Source organism: Ursus americanus, chromosome 25, assembly GCF_024610735.1.
Source record: "Ursus americanus isolate L20-20 chromosome 25, mUrsAme1.1.p, whole genome shotgun sequence".
Lineage (NCBI taxonomy): Eukaryota > Metazoa > Chordata > Mammalia > Carnivora > Ursidae > Ursus > Ursus americanus.
The window spans coordinates 4,396,155-4,422,888 of record NC_142151.1 but is presented as its reverse complement, the minus strand read 5'-3'; the positions used below and the strand labels follow the sequence as shown (position 1 = coordinate 4,422,888).

Here is a 26,734-nt window from a genome sequence, read left to right as displayed (position 1 = left end):
GGTTTGGTGAGCAGTTGTAAAGTAGCAGACAATCTCAAAATCATTTCTGTTTGAGCTAGGGATGCCCGATGCCATGCTTTATGGGAACAAATTTATCTTCCTGGTTCTATTTGGCCAAGGCCAAGATCAAAATGAGTTTGTCTGCCTTCAGCACCCGCCAAAGGGGAGGTGCTAATTTGAAAGGATAGGTTTATGACAGGTTCTCAAAAAGGGTTGTGCACATACATGGATTGATCCAGAATTGTCTAATCTGCCATCCATGTAGCAGATGGTAATTAGCTCAGGGCAGGTGGGGCCAGGAAAGCCGACTCGGAGCAGGACCCAGAGGAGAGGAGTTGAGCGTTTTCCAGAACACAGCCGGAGAGGGTATCCAGAGACCAGCCCGGATGCATAAAGATTGACTCATAGTGGATTTGCAGACAACTTTATAGAGATTATTCCATTTTACAAAAAGGGAAATCTGAGGCCTGGAGCAGAGGGAATGGATAGGGTAGACGGAAGGAATGGGGTGGAGGAAGAAGTCCTGAAGCTGGGCAGGCCTGGCCTTAGGTAGACATGCCTTAGGTGCAGGAGACGCTACGAGAAAGAAAGGTCGGCAGCGCCCCAGTCTGAGCTCAGGACTCCAGACCAAGATGGGATTCACCGAGACCAGTAAAATAGCACGTCTTCGTTCAGATGCTCTGGGTAGGGAGCAAGGGCATCTCACTGTCCTTTTCGGAGCTCTCCCAGGGGCTGTGGAAAGTGCCACCAGCCTAGCAGAGCGGGGAGGAAAGAGGCAGAAGCTGTTCCAGACCTGGGACCTGCAGGGGAAGCAGAGAAGAGACGGTGAGGAGGGCAGCCAGACCAGGGGTCCCCAGACTTCGCTGTGCACACAATTCCCCGGGCAACCTTTTTCGAAGGCAGGTGCCCATTCAGGAGATCCGAAGTGGGGCAGAAAATTCCACGTTCCCCGCACCCTTTCAGGTGGTGGTGCTGCCGGTCGGCGGGCCGCGGTCTGAGTAGCAAGGACGGCTGCGCGGTGCCAGGACGGGATCCCCTGCTGCATCTTCCCTTTTGCCAGAGGGCAGAGCCAAGCGCTGGCCATGCTGCCTCCCACCCAACCCAGGAACCCCAGCTTGACTGCCGAGGAAGAGTCCCCCCGTTAGCAGTAGGAGGGGCCTTTCTGGGCCCCAGTCCAGGCTCTTCTCCCAGCTCCTCTCCTTGCCGCAGATCTATCCTTTCCCTGTTGCCTGCACAGACCCTGCTCTTACCCCAAACCCCCAGCGCTGGGAGAAGGTCACTTGGAGCCCTTGGGCGCAGGGGCCTCCCTCCCTCCCTCACCTGGGTCCCAGGCTGTGTTCAGAGAGGATTCCTTGAGGTCCTGGCAGCCAGGAAGCCCGTCTTGTGAGCCCCAAAGGCTGTAATGAAGACGTTGATGACGACCGTGATGAAGACCAGGGTGGTGGCCGCGTTGTTGAGCTGGTTGAGCTGCCACTGCTTTCCTACCTCATTGAGGTTCAGCCGCGCTGTGGACGAGTGGGGGAGTGGGGGCGAAGGGTCGGGCTGGGGCCACAGCCCAGAATCTCCCTCGCAGCATCCGCTAGAGGTCAGAGAAAGTCTGGCACCTCAGAGACCCACATGGCAGAAAGCAAGGGCGGTGGCGGGCACTGGGCTGAGCCGCCTTCTCCCTCACTGACCGGTGCGCCGGCCATCCACACGGCACCTCAGGAAATCGGGATTGGGGCACTATACCGGGTCCTAGGAGTGGGGATGCGCACTCACACGGAAGGCCATAAGGACCTCGGCTACGAGTAAGTGAAGAGAGTCATCGCAGGTACTGCGGAGTGACCGCTGTGTGGGAGACCAGGAGGTAGGACAGGGAGCCTGCTCTCACTGTGTAGGAGGTGTTAGCTGAGCGTTTGTGCGGGCGGAGGGCTACCGCAGGGGGAGCGTAGGGTTGAGACGTTGGCGTCTGCAAAAGCAGGGCGTGCAGGGAGGCAGTCGGGGCTTTTCTTCCCCTCAGAGGGCACCGAGACCGACTCCAGGCCAGGGCTCCTCACCAATGACCACGAGGAGGATTCCGATGGCCACCTGCAGGAGCAGAGAGATGCTGATGAGGGTGACGAGGGTGGTGTAGTAATGGGAGGCCGGCCCCTGCTCCAGCACTGCTTTCAGCCGCGTGGCGTTGGACATGAAGAGGGCCACGTCCAGCATGCTCTCTGCCACGCTCTTCTTGGTGGCGTAATGGTTCAGGTTGATGGGCTGGCTCCTGGGGGTGGGGTCCCCAGGCTGTAACAGAGAAAACGCAGGCTGACCTAGGAGGCTCCCGAAAGGAAAGCAGCTGAAACTAGAAAGAGGAGAGAGGTTTTCAAGCTTTCCCTTAACTGGGTGGGAAACTGAGGGCCAGTAACACCCTTCTCTCTTTTGTGGCCTGAACGAATAGAGTTGGACTGGAAAGGCTTTAAGGACCTTTGAACTTTGAAATGATTTCAACATTCAAATCCGTTGTCATTTCTGTTTCCCTAGGGTCTCCCCACAGCCATCTGCAGAAGGAGGGGGCGGTGGGGCGGGGGAGCTCTCGGCTCTTCGTCAGAGGCACCAACCTCCTTTCATTCTCTATTTCGCCAGAGTCAAGCCTGGCCTGGGCCTCTCTCCTCTCCTCTGAGAGGAAAGCATCTCAAAGACAACAGGAGGAGCTCTGAGGCTTGCGTGGCATGGGAAAGGCACCTCTTCTCTCCAAATCATGTGGCCGCAAGGCGGGGTGCACGGCTTAGCAAATGGGTCATGAGCTGTACTGGACCCCACTCATCCCTGTGGCCAAGGCCCCCGAGGCCGCAGCTGTGCTCGCCCGAACGCTGGTCTGGATGCGCGTGCGCGTGCGCACAGCAATGCGTGCTCGCAAAGAGCGCTTCGTTTCATTGGGGTTTTTTAAATTATTTTTTGGCCAGGATTTATTGACATGTAATTTACATTTGCTTGGATTTTGAAAGATAAAACAAAGCTTGTATTCTTAGGAAGTCACCAACTCCGAAAGACCGAGTGACGATACAGAGCGTATGGACTGGGCCTCTGGGTTGGGCCTGGAAATTCAGACCGGATGCTGGAGGCAATCAGCAGTCACTCAAGAGAACTTGGGTATGTCTTAGGGAGATTAATTTAGGAGTGGTGCTTGGGATGGATTGGCCTAGGAGGGCCCAGAAGCAAGGAGACCCATGGAAAGATTATGGTCTGATTAGGGGTCAGGGTGACAAGAACTGAACCAGAGCCAACGAGAAAGGAGAGGAAGGGGCAGCTTTGAAAGATGTCACAAGCCTGGAGGTAGGGAACCGGACCCCGCAGATGACCACAGAGGTTATCCTTTGAGTGAGTGGGGTGGATGGATGGATGGTTGGATGGTTGGATGGTCAGGTCTCAGAGGGTTCTGGAAGCTCCTTCTGGATGCTGAGCTGGCCTGGTTGGTTAGGGCCAGGGATGCCAAGGCCAGTGCCCCACGAAGTCCTCAAAACTACAGCCTGTGGTTCTAGCCCATTTGGTACAGGTTTGTCCTGGGTACAAAGGACACTTATTAAGTGAGAGAGTCTATGGGGCAGCCCCCTGGCCTCTCCACAGTTCAAAGTGCTCCTGACTGGGGAACAACTGTGAGCTACGGGCCATACCCACTCCTCTTCTCCGTATCCCACCCTCCAGTTTGTCCCGTAGCTACAAGCTTTGCATTCTGCTCCCTCCAAACCCAGCTCTCAGTTCAAGATCTGAGAAATTACTGCAAAAGCATCCAAGGAGACCCCCTCTTTTAAAATTTGCCTATATCAAGAAACAATAATTGCTGGAGAGGATGTGGAGAAAGGGGATCCCTCCTACACTGTTGGTGGGAAGGCAAGTTGGTACAGCCACTCTGGAAAACAGTGTGGAGGTCCCTTACAAAGTTAAAAATTGAGCTACCCTATGATCCAGCCATTGCACTACTGGGTATTTACCCAAGATACAGACGTAGTGAAGAGAAGGGCCATATGCACCCCAATGTTCATAGCAGCATTGTCCACAATAGCTAGATCGTGGAAGGAACCGAGATGCCCTTCAACAGATGACTGGATTAAGAAGTTGTGGTCCATATATACAATGGAATATTACTCAGCTATCAGAAAGAATGAGTTCTCAACATTTGCTGCAACATGGACGGGACTGGAGGAGATAATGCTAAGTGAAATAAGTCAATCAGAGAAAGATAATTATCATATGGTTTCTGTCATCTATGGAACATAAGAACTAGGAAGATCGGTAGGAGAAGAAAGGGATAAAGAAAGGGGGGTAATCAGAAGGGGGAATGAAGCATGAAAGACTATGGACTCTGAGAAACAAACTGAGGGCTTCAGAGGGGAGGCGGGTGGGGGAATGGGATAAGCTGGTGATGGATAGTGAGGAGGGCACATACTGCATGGTGCACTGGGTGTTACACGCAACTAATGAATCATCGAACTTTACATCAAAAACCAGGGATGTACTGTAAGGTGACTAACATAACATAATAAAAAATATTATTATAATAAAAATAAATAAATAAAATTTGCCTATGAACAGTGAACAAAACCTTAAACCCAAACGCTAGTGTTGTGTCCTGAGCATTGCCCAAAAGTGTGTGAGGGGCTGGAGGATGGACAGGGTGGTTTACTTGGGGACACAAAGATCTTCCCAAGCTTTAACAAAAAATACTGCTATCTCTAAGTTTTAACAGAGCTGCTGGGCTTCTGTCGTTGAACGGCTCTAAGAAAGCCATTGTTCCGCAGAGGCTGTATGAGTCACAGTGAGCAGAAGCCGGTGCAGGCCTAGCTCTTCCTCTCTAACCTAGGGCCTGCTTTCATTGGATCTGTGCTAATTCAGGGCGACTTTCTAGCCAAGGACGCTTTTTCAGTGTCTGGCTGGGTGGCGGTGGGAACACCTGCAGGGTGCCCCCACGAAGCCCCGGAAGGCTCCCGATCCCTGGGTGTCCACATGGTGGCGTACGAGGTCCAAAGAAGTTACCGGGGCACCCCGGCTGTGCCGGCGCCAGGACCGTGTTTCTCCCCCGAGGAATCCGCGGACAGGACAGGACTGGCCCGAAATCCAGACCCCTCGGAGGCCCAGCACCGGGAGCCGGGCTCACCACTCTAGATGGGCCAACCCCAAACCCTCCGAACACGTGCGTCAACGGAGAGCTCAAGGAAAAACCAATACTGCCAGGGCCCGGGGTGGGGTGGGGTGGGGCGATAACAGAGACCGCCCCCCGCCCCGGGAGAGGGGCCTCCAGCCCACGCCCCAGCCTGGGGGGGTAGAGTTAGAGGGGAGATGCTTTGAGACTCCGCGAGAAGTTGAAGTTGCTTTGAAAGGGGTCCCCTTATGGTAACATCTTTAAAAAGCAGGACAAGGATTTTTTTAATCCCTCTTGGCCAGTTTAGGTGCAGAGGCAGAGGAATGGATGAAATGACCGGACGGCCCTCCCTTACAGCCTGAGGATTTAATTGGATGAACCCCTAAATCCTGCAGGATGCCACGTTTTTTACCCACAGCCCGGAGTCCAGGAGCAACCCCACGAAGGCTCAGGATTAAAGAGGAGGGTGGGGGTGGGGCAGGGCGGCCCCGCCGGTGCCCTAGGAGCTGGCCCTTTAAGGCCGGGCCCAGGCTGGCTGGGAACAAAGGCCCGGGAATGTGGGCTGGGCCGGCCTGCGGAGCCACCCGGCGTGAGTCATTTATATTTCAGGGGACTTGGGAATCACTGGCTCTCGCCTCCTGCCTCCTCTGGCCTTGGCCCTAGCCCTCTCCCAGGGCAGCCCCGGGCCCCTGCTGCAGCCGGCAAGGCCAGTCTGCTGGGCCTCCCCGCCCCTCCCCTCCAGCCCACGTGCCCTCTCCCCGCACCCAGCTCCTGGCCCCTTTCGTCTGGCTCCTCAGAGCAGGGCCTGGGGGTTAGGACTCAGCCTTTGGGCCCAACTCGGCCTCTGGGCTTGGCACTTTGGGCCTCAGTTTCCCCATCTATGACAGAAGAGGGAAATCCCATCTCTGGAGCCGAGGAGGCTCTGGGGAGACAGAACTCATTCCGTCTTTGTTTCTCCCCAAAGGAAAGAGAACTCCCAGCTCTCCTCGTGTTTTTCTGCAGGCTGAGAGCTCTCAGTGTCTTTTCAGGGACCCTCTCAGTATCTTCTGTCTTATTCCATCCCACCCCACTCCCCCCCCCCCCCCTTGTACTCGAGGCCAGCAGCAGGCCGAACCAGAGATTTCAGTCTCTGTTTAAAATGCGGGTGCCTGTGGGAAAGGCAGCCCATCAAAACCCGGCCAGCCCATGACCCCTGAACACCAGAAGGAGAACTGCGGTTGGTAGGAAGCTGGAGCAGGGGTGGGCGTGGGGCCAGGTGGGAGCAGATCCAGAGTCCCACTCTGGAGCACCATGGAGGTTCTGGACCCCAAGAGGGCATGGGTTTGCTGATTGGGGTGGGATGGTGCAGGGGGCTTGGGGGACTCCCCAGATCCACTCCACAGGTTTGCCGGTTTGCCGGCCTCCTGGGCCTGTCCCAGCACAATCATTTCCTCTGTCTCTTCCTCGCTCTTCACTCTTGTTTCAGCTCGGACTTCCCCGGCACCCTGCTTGTCTTGCCAGGCCCCAGCTCCCAGGGCTGGTGTGGATTCCATCCCTGCAAGCCCCGGAATGCTCCATTGTTCTGCCAGACAATCATGTGTCCCTTCATCCTCGTTGACCTATACTTTTGTTTCTTTACAAAACTTGAGTTGGAGAGGAAAGGAATGCCTCTTTTAACGGAAAAGTAAACAAATGTTTACATTGTTAATTGACATTATGGTCAGTGGGAACTACAGGCTCCAAGAGATCCTTCTGTCCTTTCACAGAAACAGAATTTCAAGGGGGTAAGTAACTATCCTACCGCAAAGCCTGGAATGTTCAGGACCTGGAGCCTGAGGCAGGCAGGGAATGCCTTGCGGGGAAATAGCAGGCCGAGAGGTAGGGCCTTGTGGCAGCCAGGGGAGTATCACAGAGGGCACCCCAGCCTCGGGGTTCAAATCCGGGTCTGCTATGAGCTGGAGGTTTGAGCAAGCCGATCGCCGCCTCGGGGCTGCTTTTCTCATCTGTGAGAGGAGGAAGGTTAGAATACGTGATTTCTTGGGTCCCTCTGAACACAGTGATGTAGGAGTGGCGAAGCCCCCTGTCTGAGAGTCTCAGGGGTTGAGGACGTTCCCTGGAGAGAGGCAGAGGTCAGGCAGCTGTGGAGCAAGGCCCAGAGGCAGATCCAGTGAGTCACTTTGCCCCAGGCGGCTCTCGGGCATTGGTGACCCTGCAGTGACTCATTAGTGGCAGCCCTGAGAACAGCCACATGTGTGTGTGTCTCCCTGTGTGTCCGCTCATACTCGAGGCTACAGACAAAGAGGCCCAGAGGGGCCCTTGCCGGTTGGCCCTTCCGTTGGTCTCAAAATGACCGCCTATCCAGAAACCCAGGCCCCTTCTGGAAAGCAGATGGGGATGAGCCAGACCTTTGGAAGGCTGGTTTGGGAAAGGGCGGATCCCAACCCAGAAAGAATGATTTGCTCGAACGTTTGGATTGGGATGACCTACTATGCCAATTTGCTTTTAATTAGGTGCCCGAGATCCCTAATCCTGTCAGAATTAAGTTTGAAAGGGTGCCTAGGGTCTGTCTTACTGGGCACAAACTCGGTTCCCTGGGGAATCCTAGTTGTTCCCACCCACAGAGTGCATACCTCGAGCCTGGCACAGGCTTAACTGTGGGACATGAGTCATCTTACTGAGTCCTCACAAGAACCCTGGGAAGTTGGTGAGGGCATGATCATTGGTAGTTGAAAAACTGGAGGCTCAGAGAGCCCAAGTAACTTGCAAAAGGTCACACAGCACAGTTTGTATTCCAGTTTTCTACGTGCCAGACCCTATAATGTTAATCCCTACTCCACCATCTCACAGAAACTGAAGGCATACTCCCTGCCTCCAGGGAGTTTAGGTTGGAAAGACAAAGATGTGGATTAAGAGGAAAGAAGACAATTTGTCCCCAAGGGTACGTATGCACACTTGCTAAAAGGAGGTAAAACACCCTTAGCAAATGAAACTTGCCTCTAGGCTTTCCTGAACCTACAGGGTCCCTGAGCCTCTGTACCATGTGGCAGAAAGGGCACTAATCTCAAAGTCAAAAGGCTTGGGTCAAACTGGCAAGAGGTGACCCAGGCAGGGGGGAAGGTAGGGTTGAAAGAGAGACTTATATCCATACCTTTTGGATTTTGAACCATTTGAATGTTTGAACTATCCAACAAATAATAATAATAAATTTAAGACAAAAACAGATATTCACCATAACAAGGCCAACGGTTAAAACAAAGTAGAAGCTTCTCCATCTGTGGAATGGGAGTAATGTCTGCCCTGTTTAGCACACAGGTGCTGTTTGAAAAGATCAGTGAGATGAAGTGGGTGAGTGGGCTTTGAAAACCGTGAAGTATTCAGATATGAGATGGGCGAGAAATCTCTCCCACTCAGGATTATACTTGCACCTGTGGGCCTAGAGGCATTTTAAATAATATGTTGTGACTCAGGGCCTGGCCCAGCCCAAATTTCGAAGGAAGGCATCACTCGTCTTCCCAGCCACCCCTATGGTCTTTGACATGCCTCCCTCTGCCCGCGCCCCAACCTCTGTCCTCACCCCAGCGAGCCTCACCTTCGAGCTGCCCCAGGCCCATCTGTCAGGGAAGGAAATTCTCAGACAAGCCCCCCTCCACTGGGTGTCTGGGGTCTCTGCTGGGACTCTGTGGGGTAGGCGCTCTCAGCTGGCCTCTGTCTACGCCTGTCTGTAGCCTGGTGCCCTGCTCCTTGTCCCACCCCCAGGAGGGCGCGGAGAGCTAACCCTTACGTATGGCCGCTCACTCGGCCCGTGCCAGGCACAGGGGTGCCCAGCGGTCCCGGGCCACACCAGATGACTCACCGCTCCCTGACACACCGCACCCTTCCCGGCCTGCTCCTGCTCGGCTCCAGGACGGAAGGCCTTTCTTTCCCATGCCCTCTCCACCCACCACGCCTCCCCTCCCTTCTAGAACTTGTCCCGGGGCACGTCCTGCCCAGACCCTGGGCACAGGCTGCCGGGCTCTGTACTGGCCTAGGCTTTGTTTAGACTTCTCTAGATGGCTCCTCTGGCCACCTACGTCACTGTAGGGAGTTCGTCTTCGGGATACCTGGGTCCCCTCAGTGCCTCGCTCAGTGACTTGCCCGCATTCAGGCACAGTAAAGGATGATAACATTGAACTTTTTGTTTGAAAGAGTTTTGGTTTGGTTCGTTTTGTTTTTTCCGAAGAGGTAAAAAGAAAGGCTGGTTGAGGGTGGGATTTCACACACAATGACTTCTGGGCCAAGGGAGTTGTGTTTGGACAGGGAATCTGCCTTTAAAAGAAAAGCCCCTGATCCAGGGATAGCCCTGTCCCCCTGGCTGGTGTCCGGCCTCAGGGAGTGGATGACTCAGATTGGAAGCTGCCACTGATATTCAGGCCAAAACCTGCAAAGGCCCAGACCCCTGAGGCTTCTGTCTGGGGCCCGCGCTCTGACCCCGTGCCAAGAGCAGTGGATCTCACTCTTAAAAATCAACAGTCTCTAAACCACCTGGGGTAGGGTGTCTTTTGCATGCTATTCCGGTAATAATAATAATACCCAACTGACCCAGAAAGCTCCTCCAAGCCTTGGACACAGGCTTGCCGAGAAGCTCCAGCCCTTGGCCCAGGCTGCAGACCAGGGCTTTAGAGCCGGAACACTGGCCACGTGGGCACACCGCCCCCGCCCCCGGCCGGGAAGGTCTGCAGTACCACTGTTGTCCACCAGGGGCCCCCCGTCCAGGAAATAGCTTGAAGAGCCCTGGTTAGCTCCACCTGCCAGGGGCCAGGAACCCAAGTGCTTTTGATCCCTCTGTGAGTTCAGGAGGTGCCAGGGTTGCTTTCTAGCAAAAGGGGGCTATATATAAAAGGAAGAGAGTGTGAGGGGAGGGACAGCAGGCAGAGGGGTTGTGCAGGAACTCCGTGGGGCCTGTTTGCTCTTTCTTAGGAAGCATTTTCCACCTCCTCTGGAAGAGGTCACCTTGTCAGGCTTTCAGCAAACAGTGTCATCTCAGTTAGGGTCCAAAGTTAATCATCGCTTTGCCACATAGAAATTTCCAAAGAATTTTTCTGCTCTCTCCCAATACCCTAAATGAGAGTACTTCCTGAATTAGCACTTTGCTCTGGGGCTTCCAGACCCATCTGGCATTTGCTCTAGGCCCCACTTTGACTTTGGGGTTCTCCGCAGCATTCCCCAGCCTTACCACCTCCCCATCTCCACTCACCGCAAGCCTCTTCATTGTTCAAGGGCCAACAAACTGAGCTAAAATGTGAACAATAATAATGATAATGCTGTATGCCAGACACAACCCTGGTGAAGGGGGTGCTAACAGTCCTGTTTTACAGGTGAAGTCACTGAGGCTCGACGAGATCATCTGCCCAGAGTCACCAGATACAATGGGATGGTCCTAGTGTCAAGATCCTAAACCGATAGTCTCTCTTCTATACGGGTGGGTCTTTCAGGGTGGTCCCTGGGGAAGCGGCGGCAGCAGCAGCAGCCCCTGGGAACTTGTGAGAAACGCAAATGCTCAGGGTCCAGCCCAGAGCTACTGAATCAGAAACGCGGGGGCGGAACCCAGCAATCTGTGTTTTCAAGGGATTCTCTGGCGTGCCCAGGTTGGAGGGCCATTGGTCTACGCCATGGTAACTGCCAAATTGCCACAGTTAACGCTTACTGTCTTCTAAGCTCAGTGCTGGACCCTTTCTGTCACTGAATTCTTTTAACAACACCTGTTTAACAGAGGAAAAAATCGAGACTTGAAACAATCCAGTCACGTTGCCCCAGCTCACCCAGCTGCTAAGTATTAGAGCTGGGACCTGAACCCGGGCAGGCTCTGGAGCCTGGGTGCTCACCCACGACACCACACGGTCCCTGGAAGCATTGGCCATGTAAAGCTCTCAAGAGCGGACACTAGTCTAAAGTATGTAGAGGTAACATATTTAGATCTCCCAGGGAGTAGTGAGTAAATCAAAATCTGTATTTCACCCCAGCAGCCGGCATACCCACAGCTCCCGTCTACACGGAGCCCACAGCAGCCCGGCAGCCACTCATCCGGTGCCGGTTTATAAGGGCCCCATACGTTTACCCTTAGGTTCTCTTTATGCCTTCACTCAGGAACATTTAGTGAGCCCTTCCTGATCTTGTAGAACCTTGGATTTTGTGGTGGAGCCTAAATCCAGACAGGAAGACTGAACGCAGGTAAGAGAACTTGGCTTTCAGAGCCATGAATCACCGAGCAGAACATCGACATTCCACACCACGGTGTGTATGAGTTTTTAAGGTCCCCACTAGATTACACATCTGTTTTTCAGATTTTTTTATTTATTTGAGAGAGAGAGAGTGCACAAGTGGGGGGAGCGGCAGAGGCAGAGGGAGAAGCAGACTCCCGGCTGAGCAGGACCCGGGATCGTAACCTGAGCCAAAGGCAGACGCTTAACTGACTGAGCCCCCCAGGCGCCCCTGCCCCACGAGATGATATGCTTCCCAGAGGTGAGGATGATTTCCTTGGGATTTCAGACAATTAGAATAAGAAGCAGTAAGAGCTGTGCCCACAATCTCTGGCGACAGTCCAGGTGAGGAGACCTCGTGAAGCAGATCCTATCTGACAGCGAGGTGGGAAAAGGGAAGGTGGCGCGTTTCCCACCCCACCCAGGCCAGCCGGGAGAGCCTGCCAAGATTCCTACTCAGGTCGGTTCAACAAACATGTTTTCGGCCCCTATCATGTGCCAGGCATCTAGGACACCACAGAGATCCCTGCCTTCCCCGTATCCCTGTTCACCTAATCCCCTAAAATCATAAGGTTTAGCGGAGAATAAAGTGTATGAAGGGGGGACGCCAGGAGATAAAAAGACCTTTTCAATCCCACCCCAGCAGATCAACGTCATGGGAACAAGGACTCCGTCTTGTTCACTGCTGTATTCCAGAGCCTGCGCCTGGCCCGGCATGCCTCGTGAACGAATGATGCGCTTATCACCCCTGTATTCATTCAAATGGGGCTTGAGAGGCAGAAGCACGGTGAGCTATGCTCCATAGGTCTCTCTTTTCTGTGGACCCCTTACATGGGCATGTCGACTCCTGACTCTGTCCTCTCTACAGCTTTAGTGCACACGTGTGTGCGTGTGCGTGTGTGTTTACCGTCCCTGTGGTCGCAGTGCCTGGGTCCTGGCATGGATGAGACCAGCTGCCTGTGAGAAATGATGCTGTTGCATTCACAGCAGCCCCAGGGGCAGATGGGATCAGGAGAGACAGGAGTCCCCGGGGCAGAGTCCCAGGGACCCCAGCCAAGGTGGAATCCACCATCAGGGGTCCGCCAGCCCTGCGTCACTGCCCCCTGACAGCTTTGGCCAGCCCACGGAGGTGGCCGCCTCACTGCCAGCCTGCCAGCCTGCCGGGAGAGCTGCAGCCCGAGCCCCGAGAGCCCCGCTCTGCCGCTCAGGCCCGGCAGACCCAGCAGACCCCGCCTGGCTTCTCACGCCTGCTCTCCCTTCCAACCTCAGGAGCTGTGTGCGGAAGGGGGCGCGCAAAACCACACATTTGCCCCGTGCCAACTCCTGCACTTGAGCGGCAGCTCTGATGCCACGGGCCAGGGGCTGGGGAAATGGAGGCTGAGCGAATGGCTGGCCTCGAGCTTGGATCGGAACTGAGCCCGCTGCCGTTTCTTCGCTCCGTGGCCTGGGGCCAGTCGTGCAACCACTGTTTCTCAGCTTCCTCCTTTGTAGAACGAGAGGACCCCCTCCCCCCATCGTGAGGAACTGGCGCGTGGTCCAGTCCACGGACATGGAAGGAATGAGCCTCTGCCAAACCCTTGGCAAAAATGTCCAGTGGGTCCGGGCAGGCTGTCACCCAGCCCCCGGGGGGCCCTAGAACCAGAGCCATCGTGGCTGCTGAACATGTTACACGGCCCGAGCTCCTGAAGTTTTCCAGATTGACAGCCTCTCTCTTAATAGTTTCATCTGTTCAGAATTCACCGTGTTCCGGTCACTCTTCTGAGTGTTTTTTTTTTTTTTTAAAGATTTTATTTTTATTTATTCAACAGAGATAGAGACAGCCAGCGAGAGAGAACACAAGCAGGGGGAGTGGGAGAGGAAGAAGCAGGCTCATAGCGGAAGAGCCTGATGTGGGGCTCGATCCCGGATCTCCGGGATCACGCCCTGAGCCGAAGGCAGGCGCTTAACCGCTGTGCCACCCAGGCGCCCCTCTTCTGAGTGTTTTTATGCATTTTCTCACTTCTCATCGAAATCTTATGGGAGAAGCGCAGGCTCAGAGGGACTGGGTAACATGCGTGGGGTCACACAGCTAGAGAGAGGGGAGGGCAGATTTGAACCCAGGTCTGAGGCCAGAGCTCTCACTCTTAACCACTGTGTTGTTCTGTAAGCCTCTGTGTAGCTTTTGAAGGCCAGATCTCTGCGGAAGTCCTTCCTCTGGGCCTGACGCAGTGTCTGACCTGGTGGTGTGTGCTGGGAAGGAAGGGAGAAGAAAGGGGGGGAGAGGGCAGGAGGAAAGGCAGGCAGGAAGGAGGGAAGGCAGGCAGGTGGGCTAGGCCTGCCCTGAGCCTCTGGCCCAGACCCAGCCTGGAAGGACCCTTTCTACAGCCCCAGGCAACGCCCCAGGGCGATGAGGCGGTTGCTGGGTCACTGCCTTGCCCTCACTCCCTTTCTAAAAATACAAAGAGTACGGCCCTTCAAGGCTACCAAACAGATACCCAGTTGCTCTCTGGGGTCAGTCGGATACAGGCTTGATCCTGCCACCTGGCACCTGCTCCCTCTGGGCCCCCTGCCCGAGAGCCGACCCCGGTCCGCCCTGGGACTGTTGAATGCAAGGCAAAGTCCAGGTCTGTGGCGGTAGGAGCTCCGGGGCCGCCAGGCCCAGCCCAGCCTCGCCCATGCTGAACTGTGGGCCACCGGCACAGTTTTGGCCTCTTTCCCCCAAGCCCAGTAGAGCAATCTCTTTGTTGCTGGGATTCCATTCCTACAGCCATCAAATAGGGGCAATCAATCTCTCCGGCCCCTGTGGAGTTGGGGCAGCGGCCGGGTTCCAGGGTGTGGATACCAGCCTCTGAGGACACCTGGAGTCAGCCTTCAGCCCTGCCTCTCGATCCCTATGGGACCCGGGACCTCCGCTAGCCACCTACGAAAACTGGGAATCACGTGATTACGAAACAGTGATACTATTATCCTATTTTGAGGTGAATCTGAGAAGCTATGGACTAAATATGAACAGTGTCATCTCTAGGCACTGGGATCTGAGGTTTTTTTTCCTTTTTGCTTTCTCTGCATTTTCTTATTTTTTCTCAATGAACATAGACCAACAGTAAAAGAAAACGAACAATGAACAGAATGAACAGTAAAGGAAAAAAAAGTTAAAACAACAACCGCATCATTGGTATTGAAGTGTTTGTCTTGACTTACAAGACAGTTTGAGAACGATATTTATGAAAGTGGCTTGCAGACTTTGAAGTGCTTTGCAAGTGTATGGGGTTCTTAATATAATTGCACCCGAGGGCACTTTGGAACAGGAGGGGTGGGTAGGGGATAATGTGCTCCCACCTCCACACCAGGAAACCCTTTGACGGGGCGGTCCTGCTCTGGACCTCGTGGGTGCGAGCCTCGCTGTGTAGGAAGGGAGACGGTGATTGTCCGTATGACTCCTTGCCTGGGGGTAGGGCCTGGCCACAGGGTGTGACTGCCTGGCCTGCTCCGTGGATGAGTCACCAGCACTGATTAAGCACCCACTGTGTGCAGTGCCCTGTACTCTATGCTGAGAAGATAGCTCTGTTTGCTCTCCAGTCAGTCAGCAAACACCTACTGAGCATCTATCTATTTGGGGCAAGTCAAAGCACAGAGGGCATACTGCAGAGATGACTCATTCCGACGGGGAGTTTGTGATAAATCGTAGAGAGGGATGGGTGCCATGTGAGATACAAAGTGGGAAAGTAGGAGAGCATCCAATGGGGAGGTCAGAGGAGACCTCATGGGCTTCAATGCCATCTCAGCTGAACCTTGAAGGTTAAGAAGAATCCTTCAGAATGTTCTTCCTCTGGTAATCACAGAGTCTGTCTTAGGAACCAGTACCCTAATGCGAGAGGCTGGTGGACACATGATAAAAGGTTGCCAAATGGGTATAATGTAACCCACAGTAATTTGCAGGGCCCAGTACAGAAGGGACACATGGGGTCCCAAGTTCAAAATTACTGAGAATTTCAAGATGGTGAGAGCAGAGCACTAAACCGAGGGAGGACCCTCTGTGGTGCTGGGTCCTTACGAGCAGGTCCTGTGAAGCTAGGCCAGCCTCCCAATAGGTGCGGGAGAAAAAGATGAAAGATTCCTTGTTGCCATGAGGATCCCAGGCCTTGAGAAACCCAGGGACTGCTTCACGGTTTGCATCTTGGGTCAAGGTTGACCTCCAAAAGGTGAGATGACCTAGCCTGATCTGGCTGTGTGTTCACCTCTTAAATAACGGTGCAAAAAGGCCAGGGGCTGTTGGCTCCTTTCCCAACAGCCAGGACTGGGGAGCAGCAAAGAACACAAATTCTGATGCCTTCGGTGGTAAAAGTGGTGGGAAATGCTTCTCACTGGGAAGTGCCATTCCCACCCAAAGGCATTCAACCTCCAAACACGCACACGTCTGTCTGCCAACAGGACAGCCCTATGGCCAGCCCTCTCATTTTATAAATGGGGAAACTGAGGACCAGAGCAGGTAAGGGACTTGTCCAAGGTCCCACCACTAGACAGTACTGGAAGTGGAACACAGGTTTCCCTAACTCCCATCAAGGGCCCTTTCCGTACTGGCCAGGTGCCTTTCAGTGCTGTCTGCACAGGACTAAGGCTGCAGGGTGCTGCGCTCCGCAGTGGTCCCCAGACCCCTAGGAGGATGCGGTTCACTGGGCTCCAGCGGGGCGGAGAGGGAGACGCTCATCTGCTCTACCTCTGTGCCTTTAACTCGCATTCACGGGCAGATGGTAGAACCGCCAGAGGTGAAGAGGTGCCTTACCAATGTCTGGGAGGCACAAGGTCAGAGGGACACAGTAGGTACATGGGGCAAATTCGAATCCTGCTACGAACAACCTATCAGGGGAGGAGGCTCAGACCTTCCTGCGGAGTATCTTTGTCAGGGTTAAAGGGTATTAGAGTCCTGACCTGGATCAACAAAAAGACTAGGAGAGGCAGGAACCAAGACTCAGGAAACCAGGGTGGGCTGTGGACAAGGAGGGTGGGATCCAGCTGGAAGCGGTCCCCTCTGCAGGAAGCAGGTACAGGAGCCCCAGGGAATGCAGACAGGCTGACCCCACAGCGAAGCCCCCTACGTAGGAACCACGCCAGTTATTAATTAGCAGCTCAAAGTGTCCTGAGGGTGTCAAATATTTACATTGTATGGGACAGAATGTTTACACATGTGTAATCTTACAGAATTTCCATAGCTGCCTAAGGACATAAGGATGAGGCTGCACATTAAGGACAAGCAAAATGAGCCCCAGAGGAGGGAAGCCACTTTCTTAAGTCTACCTGACTAGTCAAGTTCTAGAACTGGGGCAGGAAGTCTGAGTACTGATGCTCTGTGATCTGGCCCCACCCCCCACCTCTTTCCAATGCTACGGGTTGTCTTCCCTGTCTCTGTGCCTTCGTGGAGTGGGAGCAAGAGAGTCTGTGCGTTGGAGGCACGTACATACTGGTAAAGTAGTGACTGAACATCTTGTCCCCACTGTTTGGAATGTCCTCTGTTCCCCTCCTTGCTATCCGCCCAAGAGCTCTTCCTTCCATCAAGGATGTTATTTTTACCATAAGGCGTTTGATGACACCTTCCATCTGATGACTTTTCTGTTCTCTCATTGGACTGTGAACTCCTTCGGGGTGGGGACCTTGGCATGGAGCTGGCACTCTGACAAGCAGAAGTTGTTTAGTTTATGAAGAGGGGGAGTGGTATGACCCGCCAGGCCCGCTCTTTAAAGATTTTATTTTTTTAATTTATTTGAGAGAGTGAGAGAGGGAACGCGAGAAGGGGGAGGGTCAGAGGGAGAAGCAGACTCCCCGTTGAGCAGGGAGCCCGATGGTGAACTCGATTCTGGGACTCCAGGATCATGACCTGAGCGGAAGGCGGTCGCTTAACCAACTGAACCACCCAGGTGCTCCTGGGCCCAGTCTTTAGACATAAAACTGCAGGCTAGCACAGTCTGTTCCCCAAACCAAGACCCCATAAAGACAACCCGGCCTGGTCGTTGCACACACGCAAAGTGCAGTAGGTCTCCCCTTTAGAAAGCTCCTGAGGATGGCGATCAAGTTCAAGAGCATGGGTATCAAGACGGTGATACAGGTTGCTCTGACTTCACTCCCTCTCACAAGAAGAACAGGTAATAACTATTCAAGAGTAAGACACCACTGAGAGGATTCTAGAACATGGGGTAAGGCTGAAGCCCCCCCCGCACCACAGAGACCGAGACAGACTGCACTGGAAGGACGGATATTAGCTGAACCTCTTGTGGCGGTCATCTCCCAATACATGTAAATCAAACCATTATGCCATGTGCCTTAAACTTACACAGTGATGTCTAGCAAGTACTTCTCAGTAAAACTGGGTGCGGGGAGAAGACAAAACAGGGACTTAGACGCACAGAGGGAAGATGGCCGTGCAAAAACAGAGGCAGAGGTGGGACTTAGGTCGTCACAAACCAAGGAATGCCAAGGATTGCTAGCACCCACCGGATGATACAGAAGGAAGGCAGGATTCTTCCCTAGAGCCTTTGGCTGGAGAAAGTCCTACTGACACCTTGATTTGGGACCGTTAGCCTCCGGAACTGCAAGAGAATAACCTTCTCTTACTCGAAGCAAAATTAAATTCAATTATCTTCCTGAAAAAAAAAAAATCCTGGTATGCAAACAGCCGAATCAATTTACAAGAGAGTGAAATGGGGGAGGGAGGATTCATATTGTGAATGGATTCCTGAAGACTCCTTTCAGTAGCACCCTTGGTGAATATTTTTCTTTCTTTTTTTTTAAATTTACTTTTTTTTAATTTTTAAGATTTTATTTATTTATTTGACAGAGAAAGAGAGAGCACAAGCAGGGGAAGTGGCAGGCAGAGGGAGAGGGAGAAGCAGGCCCCCTGCTGAGCAGGGAGCCCAACTCGGGGCTCAATCCCGGGGATCATGACCTGAGCCAAAGGCAGATGCTTAACTGACTGAGCCGCCCAGGCGCCCCTATTTTTCTTTCTTTTTAAAAAATATTTTATTTATTCATTTGAGAGAGAGAGAGAGAGAGTAGGGAGAGGGAGAGGAAGAGGGACAAGAAGACTTCACATTGAGTGTGAGCCCAAAGTGACACCCAATCTCCCAACCCTGAGATCATGACCTGAGCTGAAATCAAGAGTCTACTGTTAACCCACTGAGCCACCCAGGTGGCCCGAATATTTTCTCATCTTAGAGGGAGAAAAGACTTCATAAACATGACAGGAAATCCAGAAGGCATAAAGGATCAATAAATTTGACTGCATAAAATTAAAACTATTTGAATGCATAATAATAATAATAATAATAATAATAATAATAATAATAATAACAACAGCATACACCCCTATAGTGCTTATTTCATGCAAGCACTAGGCTGAGCACTTTATATGCCTGCACTCATTTCATTCTTGTAACAGTCAGTTTACAGAGGGGGAGCCAGAGGTTGAGTAAGGAAACCATGGTCATTTGGCTAGTTTGTTAGAGGGGAAGCTGGAGTCGGCCTTCAGACCCCGAGCGCTAGCCACTCCCTGCACCGCCACCATAAATGTCAGAAGACAAAGACAAATGAGAAAGAAGACTGGAACACACAGGACAAAGGACTGGTTTCTCTGATCTACACAGAGGTCTTTAAAGTGAGCCCCACAGAAAAATAGAGGATGCCAACAAACAGGCCACTGAGGAAGTAAATGGCCAAAGTGTGTGCACGTGCACGCGTGTGTGTGCGCGCGCATGCCTGTGTGTGCGCATGCGTGTGCACCCACACATGTGCATGCGTGTCCCCATTACACTGGCGGCAAAAATTTAACTGACTGGTAACATTCAATGTTGGTGACGATGTGGATAAACAAGCATTTTCATACACTTGGTGGGGATGTAAATGTAATTTACTACCAAATGCACCTAGATCACGATCTTTTCTGAAGGACAATTTGGCAAATATCTATTAAAATTTTAAAATATTCTCATCCATTTACCTAATAAGTGCACTTCTGGGAGTGCAAGTCTCTCTCACAGAAAATATTCTCCAGAGTTCTTTTCATCTCCCCTATGAAATATTATGTATGTCTTTAAAAAGAATGAGTTAGATCCTTATGCATAAATATGGCAATATATATAAAATGTATTTAGTGGAGGAAAAAGTCATTACGAATATGACTATGATCCCGTATTGATACAAAAAATTCAGAGTACCTGTTTTAGATCACTACGCATTTGTAGAGCATAGGAAAATATGAAAGGAATTTGTATCACGATAAGAACTTTCCCTTTCTAAGTTATAGATTTTCCCAATCTGAATTTTTAAAGGAATCTCTGCACCCAGGGTGGGGCTCGAGCTCACCGGCCGGAGACCAAGAGTTGGGTACTCTACCAACTGAGCCAGCCAGGTGCCCCCTCAATTTGAATTTTTGGCCATCAAAGGTCATTCTTTTATAATCACGAAGAAGAGAAGTAAAGATAAAATAAGATGTGGGGGTGCCTGGGTGGCTCAGTTGTTAAGCGTCTGCCTTCGGCTCAGGGCATGATCCAGGAGTCCTGGGATCGAGTCCCACGTCGGACTCCTCCACTGGGAGCCTGCTTCTTCCTCTCCCACTCCCCCTGCCTGTGTTGTCTCTCTCTCTGTCAGATAAATAAATAAAATCTTAAAAAAATTAAATTAAATTAAATTAAATGTAGATAAAATATTTAGAGATATAAAGATAAAATTAATTAAAGAGTGACATCTGTGTTTCTGGTAAGGTAGCAATTCCTGTGCGTTCCTAGTCTGGAATCTTACCCCAGTACGATTCGATCTGAGGACAAACTTCCAGGAATCTGGCTCCGTGCAAAGCGAGAGCACTACTGGTGGTCTTCTGCACAGGTCTATTTGCCTGGTGCCCATTACAACAGGCTGCCGGGCCACTGCGGCAGGGCATTCGGAAGGCTGTCAGGGCCAAGGGTCCCCTCTCATTGGTGCTCACTGCTGAGCATAACCCGGAACAATACCTCTTCCAAGCAGGTGGTGAATAATGCATTATGATCAAGATTACAGCAAAGTGGTGAGAAAAAAAAGTCAAAATGGTGCGATGGCCCCCAGGGTCCGTCATCAGCGCCCCTCACCTTCCCAGGCTTCTTGTGAACCAATGGTGAAGGCGGTTTTAGGTTCTGCAGGCTGGTGGGGCCCCAGCCCTTAGCAAGGTCAAGCAGCCCTGTGCCAAGCTCTCAACCCCTGCAGCATCACCACTCACCTCCTACCTGCTGACAGCGCTCTGTGGGGCAGAAATAGCCCTGTCACACTCACAGCACCCAGCACTGCACATGTCAGCAGTCTGGAGCTGCTGGCTCTCTGGAGGCAAGAACTTCTCTTGCTGTCAGTCATTACTGCTAAGAAAGACAGATCCCCTCCACACCCCACCCCTGCCAGGGACTGAATGCTGACTGGGCTGCACGCTTGACCAAAAGGCTGGGGGCCTTTCTGATTGCAGAAGGCTCTGGAAAGGCAGTGTTATGAGAGCTCCATAGAGCTGGTCTTAAAACCAGAGGCCTCTCAGCTGAGCCTGGAGTCCCTGGAGGGTTGGTGTCTGCTGGGGACAGATGTCACCAAGGGAGAAGTCGGGCGTCACTAGTCTGGCATCTTTCCCCAGTCTCTCGGGTCTTATCTTATCAAGCAGCAGGGCTGGGGGCACTGCCGGGCTTTGTGGGAGCCACCTTGGAAGGCCAAGGGTGTTTCTCTAGAACTTCTCAGGAATGGGGGGGCAGGGTCTGAGCCTCTTGTAACGGAAGAGCCTTGTGAAAGACTGAATTGGTGGCAACAGGTGTGGTACGTGAAGTAGCTTGTCACTTTTGAGCCAAGAGACACCCTATTTTTACCAAGTCATCCCCTTGCCTCTCCTGCTCTGGTTTTTGTGCCAACTGTGCCTTAAACCTAAAGGCCAGGCTGGAGCCAAACGCATATCTGGTTTGCATTCTTGGTGAACTTTCCATTGATCTATAATGGATACGAATGTGGTCTTTGAAGTCAGAATGGTGTCAAATCTGGCTTTCCTACATGCTAGCCAGGTGACCTTGGACAAGCCAAGTTCTCTGAGCCTTGGTTTCCTCAGGCACAAAATAGGAACAAATGATGGTCCATCCCTACTTCACCTGTGTCACTGGGAAGATGAAAAGAGATAATAATACATGTAAAATATGTAATTTTTACATAATGTATCCCCTGTAAATAACACAAGGGGATACTTTCACCCCTGGAGGTATTCAGAGGTGCGTTTTTAATGCTTCCTCCCACCCTCCCCATTTCTACAAACTCTATTTTGTAATTTTTAGTTAATCTTTCAAATTTATTTTGATAGTCTCTGTTCCTTTTTCCTTCTTTCAGTCTTTTACTTTATGTTTTTAAGCATATTAATAACTCTAAGTCTGCAGAATTTAGTGTGCATTTTACACTTACAGCACATCTCAATTCATGTACTAAGTTTACAGAGGTTCCAGAGAAATGTAGTCTTCCCAATGCAATAAAGTTGTGCTTGAAGGAGAGCTGTTATACCTGCTTCAGTATTTAAATTTTAAATTAATTAAAATTACACAAAATCGAAACAGTCCAAATGTCCATCAACTGGTACGTGGAGAAATACCATGTGGTATATCCATATAATGGGACTCTATTCAGCAACAAGAAGAAATGAAGTATGGATACATACTACAGCATGAATGAACTTCAAAAATACTATGTTAAGTGAAAGAAACCAGATACAGAAGACTGCAAATTATGTGATTCTATTTATATGAAATGTCCAGCATAGGCAAATCTATTGAGACAAAGAGCAGATTGCCTGACACAAGGGCGGAATGGAAATTGATTGCAATGGGGCATGAGGAAATTCTAGAGGGTGATGAAAATGTCAAATAAAATTTTAAAATTCAGTTCCTTAGTTACATTAGTCACATTTGGAGTTGCTCAATAGTCACATGTGGCTAGTGGTTACTTTATTGGACAGGGCAATTCTAAATATTATAATTCACAAGCCTAGTAATTATATACTGGGCTGTGTACTTTATGAAATTCTTACCTTTATTTTTTTTTTAGCCAAAGTGCAATAAAACTGCACATTAAGGCTTAAATGACCCCATGTCATAAAACTGAATGTTAAAGCTTAAGTGTCTAAAAACTTGGAAGTTTAGGGGCACCTGGGTGGCTCAGATGGTTAAGTGCCTGATTCTTGATTTTGGCTCAGGTCATGATCTCAGGGTTGTGGGATCGAGGCCCATGTCAGGCTCCATGCTCAACACAGAGTCTGCCCGTTCCTCTCCCTCTGCTCCTTCCCCCGTTCATGCTCTCTCTCTAAAATAAATGAGTAAATAAAATCTAAAAAAATTTAAAAACTTGAGAGTTTAAAAATGTGCTTTCAATACACTTTTATATTCCAAACAATAAACTAAAAATTCAAATGTATAATAGTAAAGACTGCATAGTACTTGCATAAGGATAGACATACAGATCAATAAAACAGAATTGAGAGTCCAGAAATAAATGCTTATTTATGATGATTTTTAACAAGAATGCCTAGACAATTCCATGATCTTTTCAGCAAATGACACAGGGACAAATGTAAATTTATATGTAAAAGGATGAAGTTGGACCCTGACCTCACACCATATACAAAAATTAACTCAATATGGATCATAGAAGGGTGCCTGGCTGGCTCTGTCGGTAGAGCCTGTGAGGTCTTGATCCTGGGGTTATGAGTTTGAGCCCCACAGTGGGTGTAGACATTACTTCAATCAATCAATCAATCAATCAATCAACTTAAAACAAAGAAAATACCCAAAATAGATCATAGACCTAAATTAAGAAACTAAAACTGTAAAACACTTAGAAGAAGGTTAGGAGTAAATCTTCATGACCTTGGGTTAGGCAATAGATTTTTAGATATGACACCCAAAACATAAGCAATAAAAGAAACAATTAATTGAACTTTATCAACATTTAAAACTTCTGTGTTTCAAATAACACCAACAAGAAAGTGAGAAAGAGAACTCACAGAAGGGAGAATATGATTTGCAAATCATGTATCTCATAAGGGGCTGATACCTAGAACATATAAGGAACTCATACAATTCAGTAAATAGGAAGACAAATGATCCAATTAAAAATGACCATTTTCTGAAAATGCTACATGAACAGCCACACTGCAGATGAGACGATGCTGAACATAACCACCATCGTTAATTATCATTGCAAATAAACGAGGTACATTTCACACCTACTAGAATGGCTACAACAAAGCCATCGAAATACCAACTGTTGATGAGGATGTGAAGAAAGTGGAAGTCTCCTTGCTGGTGGGAATGTAAAATGGGCAGCCACTTTCGAAAACAGCTTGACAGTTCCTCAAAGGTTAATCTAGCAATTCTACTCCCAGATACTACCCAACAGAAAGGAAAACACACGTCCACACAAAAACTGGTACGTGAATGTTCATAGCAGTGTTGTATTCATAACAGCCATAGCAGAGATAACCCAAATGTCCATCAGTCCATTTGGTCTAAAAACCAAATCAAATGTAGGATATCCATAGAATGGAATGTTATTCAGTCATTAAAAGGAACGGAGTACCGACACATGGGATAACATGGAAGAACCTTGAAAACATTATGCTAAGCGAAAGAAGCCAGACACAAAAGACCACATATTATAGAGTTTCATTTATATGAAAGGTCTAGAAGAGGTAAGTCTATGGTGGTAGAAAGTTGAGTAGTGGCTGCCAAGGACTGGGAGAAGGGAGGAATGAAAGGTAATGCTGGGAGGTACAGGGCTTCTTTTTCTTCTTTTCTGTCTTTTTTTTTTTTTAGAGGGAGGGGGAGGGGCAGAGGGAGAGAGAGAGAATCTTAAGCAGGCTCCATGTCCAGTGTCCAACGAAGGGCTCAATCTCACAACCCTGAGATCACGACCTCAGCTGAAATCAAAAGTCAGATGTTTAACTGACTGAGCCACCCATGCACCCCTCTTTCTTTCTTTTTTTTAAAAAAGTGTATTTATTTAAGAAATCTCTACAAGCAACATGGGGTTCAAACTCATGACCTCTAGATGAAGAATCACATGCTCTTCCGATCGAGCCAGCCAGGTGCCCCCGGGTTTTCTTTTAAAAGTGATTAAAATGCTCCGGAAACATGATGGTGATAATTGCACAATTCTCTAAAACCCATTGAACTGTACACTTTAAACAAGTGAATTTGATGGTATCTCTATATATACATATATACTCAAAAAAAAGCTGCTTTTAAAAAAATCAATTACAGATTTTGTAGTTAATTATGGGAATAAAAAAATACTATGGAATGTAGTAAAAGCTGTGTTAAAGGTAAATGCTGTCATTAGGGGCACCTGGGTGGCTCAGTAGGTTAGGTATCTGCCTTCAGCTCGGGTTATGATCCCAAGTTCCTAGGACTGAGCCCATGGACTCCCTGCTCAGTGGGGAGCCTGCTTCTCCCTCCTCCTGCCTGTGCTCTCTCTCTCTCAAATAAATGCATAAATAAAAAAACTTTTAAAAAAATAAAATAAAATGGAAAAAATTAGAAATCTGAATATCTTAATTATATCAACTTCTCAAATTAAGTTGTTAGGTTAACCAAAAATAATTCTGTTGTTTATTTGGCAAAGTGTTAAGGTATGATTGTTAAGAAAAAAAGAATAACGGGGGAAGACTTGCTTTAAAAAGAACATCTATTAAATAAACAGATCAGTCAACCTTGAAACAGATCTTAGAATAAATAAGAACGTAATGAATGTTAAGGAAGTATTGCAAACTTCTCAGGAAGAGGGATACATCATTCATCCAATACATTTCAAATAACTTGAATAATAATTAAAAGTAAAAAAGAAAGAATAAAACCAGAAGCCAAGATAGTGATCCTGTAATGCGGAAGGATTTTCCAAACATAAAAAAAGTGGGGGCGCCTGGGTGGCTCAGTCAGTGAAGCGTCTGACTCTTGATTTCGGCTCAGGTCAGGCTCGCATAGTGGTGAAATCAGACTTGAGTCAGGCTCCGAGCTCAGGGCAGAATCTGCTTGAGGTTCTCTCTCTCCGTCTCCCTTGTGCCTTCCCCTGCTCACGAGCGCTCCCTCTCTCTCTCTCTCAAATGAATAAATAAATAAAATCTTTTAAAAAGTGACAGAAATCACAAAGGTAAAGATTAATAGACATCACAAATGTTAAACTTCGGCCACTTGAAAAACTTCTTAAAATTAAAAGGTACATGGGGCACCTGGGTGGCTCAGTTGGTTGGGTGTCCTACTCTTGATTTCAGCTCAGGTCGTGGTCTCTGGGTGGTGGGATGGAGCCCGGAGTGGGGCTCTGTGCTCAGTGTGGAGTCCACTTGGGATTCTCTCTCTCCCTCTCCCTCGGCCCCTCCCTCCAGTTGCACTCGTGCACTCTCTTTTTCTCTCAATGAACAAACAAACAGAAAAGTAAATAAAATCTAAAGTACGTCACAGCTATTACAAATCTATATCCTGAACAAAGACATAACGCATGTTAAGTGTATCTATGACCTCAGTTTTCTAAAGTAAAACAAAGTACTTTTATATACACAGGAAAAACCAGAATGCTCAACGCCAAAATGTTGGCGCTTACAGGCTGTGAGCTTGTGAGTACTGTCTGGTTCTACCACCCGTGTGACCTTAAGCAAGTCATTAACCTCCCCGTGCCTCAAGTTCCTCATATGTAAAATGAAAGAACAATAGTGTCTTCCTGACAGAACTGTCGTGAAAACTACATGAACTGGTGCACGCAAAGTGCTTACAACTGTGACCGGCACGTAGTCAGCACTCAATAAATCTCAGTACTGTTGTTATTATCATATATTTCCTTACAGATGGGCTATTGGAGCTTCCATTTGAGACCCAGGATATTAAGGACTGTAATGCATGAGCACACGGTCTGACACCAACAGATTTCAATGTTATAAAGAACGGACAAGTGAAAATAGGTCCAACAACTCAAACAATAAAGATAATGCATATTATTCACATTACATAAAGCCAGGGACTTATACACATGTGATGAAGTCTCAAGAAAAATGTATCTTGAGATGAAATAAGGCCAAGTGAAATTCCTACTTCTCCTGCCATTGACCAAGAAGATTTCATGGATCTTCTCGTAAGGATCTTAGCAGCCACAGAAGAGAATTTATTGGAATTACCATGAACAGTGAGCATGAAGAGGTGTCATAGGAGCCTGTATCTCTGAAAACAGAGCTAACTCTGAACGGAAGGTGTGGATGGATTGGGGTGTGGTCACTTTGGAAGGAATGTTGCACTGTTAAGGGCCAGAGGGCCCATGGGCCTCTGCCTCGTCGCATCCTCTAGTATACCATTGAACCCTTCTAGTATAAGGGACTTTCTGTTATCACCAGCAGGATTTTCTTTGTAATTCTGGGCTCTTGTAGGGGTGA

The 26,734-nt window shown here is 49.7% G+C and overlaps 1 protein-coding gene across 1 annotated transcript in view; it reads right to left on the bottom strand.

Moving 5' to 3' along the window:
* Positions 1-414: 414 nt before the first annotated feature.
* NINJ2 (ninjurin 2) overlaps positions 415-26,734 on the bottom strand; it is a 75,959-nt gene continuing 49,639 nt past the window's right edge. Inside the window, exons 2-4 of the mRNA XM_045774569.2 lie at positions 2,040-2,268; positions 1,321-1,505; positions 415-800 (exon numbers count right to left, since the gene is read on the bottom strand). Coding sequence (XP_045630525.1) covers positions 1,339-1,505; positions 2,040-2,268 — 396 coding nt within the window. The 3' untranslated portion in view covers positions 415-800; positions 1,321-1,338. The remainder of the gene's footprint in view (positions 801-1,320; positions 1,506-2,039; positions 2,269-26,734) is intronic.